At 49.1% G+C, this 2744-nt stretch overlaps 1 protein-coding gene across 1 annotated transcript in view; it reads right to left on the minus strand.

Annotated features, from left to right (window-relative positions):
- TMEM143 (transmembrane protein 143) overlaps positions 1 to 2744 on the minus strand; it is a 40765-nt gene that overhangs the window by 18271 nt on the left and 19750 nt on the right. The window contains exon 5 of the mRNA XM_007958107.1: positions 1256 to 1386. Coding sequence (XP_007956298.1) covers positions 1256 to 1386 — 131 coding nt within the window. The remainder of the gene's footprint in view (positions 1 to 1255; positions 1387 to 2744) is intronic.

Genomic DNA, 2744 nt, shown 5'->3' on the forward strand with positions numbered 1-2744 from the left:
GAGTTGTTGAGCTGGTTATTAAGTGAATGCAGTGTAGTAAGTTACCTGGTATGGCTTTTCTAGCCATAAGTCTTTGTAAACTCCATGGTGGAATTTGCTGTGAGAAACTGAGGAGCTCCTGATTGCTAAAGTTATCCACCTGGGGTATTTCTGTTGGGAGTGGCACAAAGCAACGTTCTGGGAAGTTCACTCTCTCTCAAGTGCTTAGAATTCTGATGTTATGATTGGCTAGTTTGGCCACTGTGCCAGGCTCAAAAGGAGGCCTCCTAGAGGCAGAAGTCTCTCTGACTGCTGGCTGAGAAGAACATGCTGCTGAGAGAAACGCACTCCTGAGAGATACGCACTGCTGGGAAAAGGACACAAGAGCCACGCATTGCTGAGAGAGACATCAAGGGACACGCACTGCTGGGAGAGAGACTGTGAGACACTGTTGGCTGAGAGACGGCGGGCTGAGAGAGACTGAACGTTTTTCCTGAACTTGAATTGTAGCCTGGTGCTTCCCTAATAAACCCCACAATCTGTGAGTTCTGTGTGGCCAATGCAGTGAATTATTGAACCCAACAAAAAGGTGGTGAGTGCTGCGAGAGGAACGGTTGGTGTCAGAGTTGGTGAAAGGGCTGGAGGGAGGCAGCATGTCTGGCCTCACAGGAATAGGCCTTGGGCTACTGATAGTGCAGTTGCAGGAGGTCAGAAGGTGTGGCCTCCTTGCCTCTTTAGCAGTGAAGAAACCCTGGTGGCACGATGGTTAAGTGTTCAGCTGCTGACTGAAGGCTGGCGGTTGGAATCCACTTAGCGGCTTCAGGGGAGAAAGACCCGGCCATCTGCTCCTGTGAAGAGGACAGCCTAGGAAACCCTATGGGGCAGTTCCACTGTGTCACAGGGGTTTGCTATGAGTCAGAATGAACTTGACGGGAGCCAACAGCAAGCTGAGCCTGTACCTAAGTTTCTTTAGTTAAAAGCCAGCTGTTCACTAGAGGGCGGGCTGCACCACGTTTTGAGAGTGTGGCCGGCCCAGGCTGAGCCTCATTTTGCCTCATCTGGAAAATGGAAGAGCAGCTCTTACCCCCTTCTCTTTCCTGGGGAATAGCTCTTACTTGCCCTTGGGAAGAAAAGGCATTTTGATGATGCACCCCTCCCCCTTCCTTGGCTTCCCACCAGGGCCCCAGACACCCACACCCAGTCACTGACCTGTCTGTCCCCTCTTGACTCTAACCTTGCTCCCTCTCACTGCAGCTGGGAAATAAGCCCGTCTCACCTCTCAGCAGGGGGCGACTTGGTGAAGAAGCCACGCTTGGAGCCCACGCTGGATTTCCGGGGCATGTGCCCAACTCGCTGGCCCAGGGCCCAGAACTTCATGTAGATGTACTGATCCAAATTTACTGTCACCTGCCAAGGGGGATGAAGGGGGCAGAACAGCTGAACATGGGTTGGGATGTGATGACAGGATGCTGACCCTCCCACCAATGACTCCCTCCTTCCCCCAGGCCTATTAGCATCCAGTATTTGAGTGGGGCGGCCATGTATGGTTGTTCATGTTGTCTACTGCACAAAAGGGAGCTCTGGTGGTGCAGTGCCTAAGGCACTTGACTGTTAACCAGAAGGCTGGCGGTTCAAACCTACCAGCCACTCCTCGGAAGGAAGATGGGCAATCTACTTCCATAGAGATACTGCCTCGGAAACCCAAGGAAGGGTCGCTATGAGTTGAGTCCAACGCGAAGGCACATAACAATAACAACAACTACAACTACACAAAGACATCTACCATGAAGGCAGTGCCATTCATAGCACCAAGTCATCTTACTTGTTGTATTTCTAAGATGCCACTGAATTCCTTTTGTTTCTTTTCATAAATTTTATTGTAGTGAAACACATGTAAGAAAACATCTTTGCCATTTCAACCATTTTTACAAGGCCGATTTGATTCAGTGACGTTAAGTCATTTCACCAGGCCTTGCAGCAATCACCACTAATCATTTCCACAATTGCTGTCACCCTAAACAGAAGCTCAGCACCCACTCAGCCAGAGTTGTCCATTTCCCCTCTTCCCTTCTCACCCCCAGCCCTGGTCACCTCTGAACCACCCTGTGTCCCCATGACTTTACCTGGACTGAAGACTTCATGTAAGTGGGATCATACACAATTTATCCTTCTGATAAGTTTACTTAGCCAAACGATGCCACTGATTTTAAGATACCCAATAATTTTATGAAAGGATCCCTGGTGGCACAGGGACTTAAGTGCTCAGCTGGTAACCAAAAGGTGGATGGTTGGAACCCACCAGTCTCTCTGTGGGAAAGACTGTGGCAGTCCGCATCTATAAAGATTATAGTGTTGGCAACCTTATAGACACAGGTGTTTTGTTTTTTTTCTAATTAAAAAAAAATTATCGTGATAATCCCATTTGGGAATGGGCCATTTTAGGTAAGTGAGTAAGACGATAGTGTAAGGTGTGTCTTGAATCAATTTCTCTTGAGATATCAAAGACATTAAACAGACATTCAGAGAAGCAGAGATGGGGGTGGGGGATATGCCAAGCCACAAGGAGGTCTCCAAAGAACCAGGAAAGAAGCTGAAGGGACAATGACCTTCCTCCCAGAGCTTTGAGAGAGCGGGCGTGGGCACGGGCATGGGCACCTTCCCCTTCAGTCAGCTCCCTGAATGTGGACTTCCAGCCTCCTCAAGTGTGAGAGAGTGAGTTTCTGTTTGTTAAAGCCACCCATTCATCTGTGGTATTTCTGTTAGAG

Source organism: Orycteropus afer, unplaced genomic scaffold (genome assembly GCF_000298275.1).
Source record: "Orycteropus afer afer isolate SDZICR_OR568_19922 unplaced genomic scaffold, OryAfe1.0 scaffold00854, whole genome shotgun sequence".
In the NCBI taxonomy this organism is placed as follows: domain Eukaryota; kingdom Metazoa; phylum Chordata; class Mammalia; order Tubulidentata; family Orycteropodidae; genus Orycteropus; species Orycteropus afer.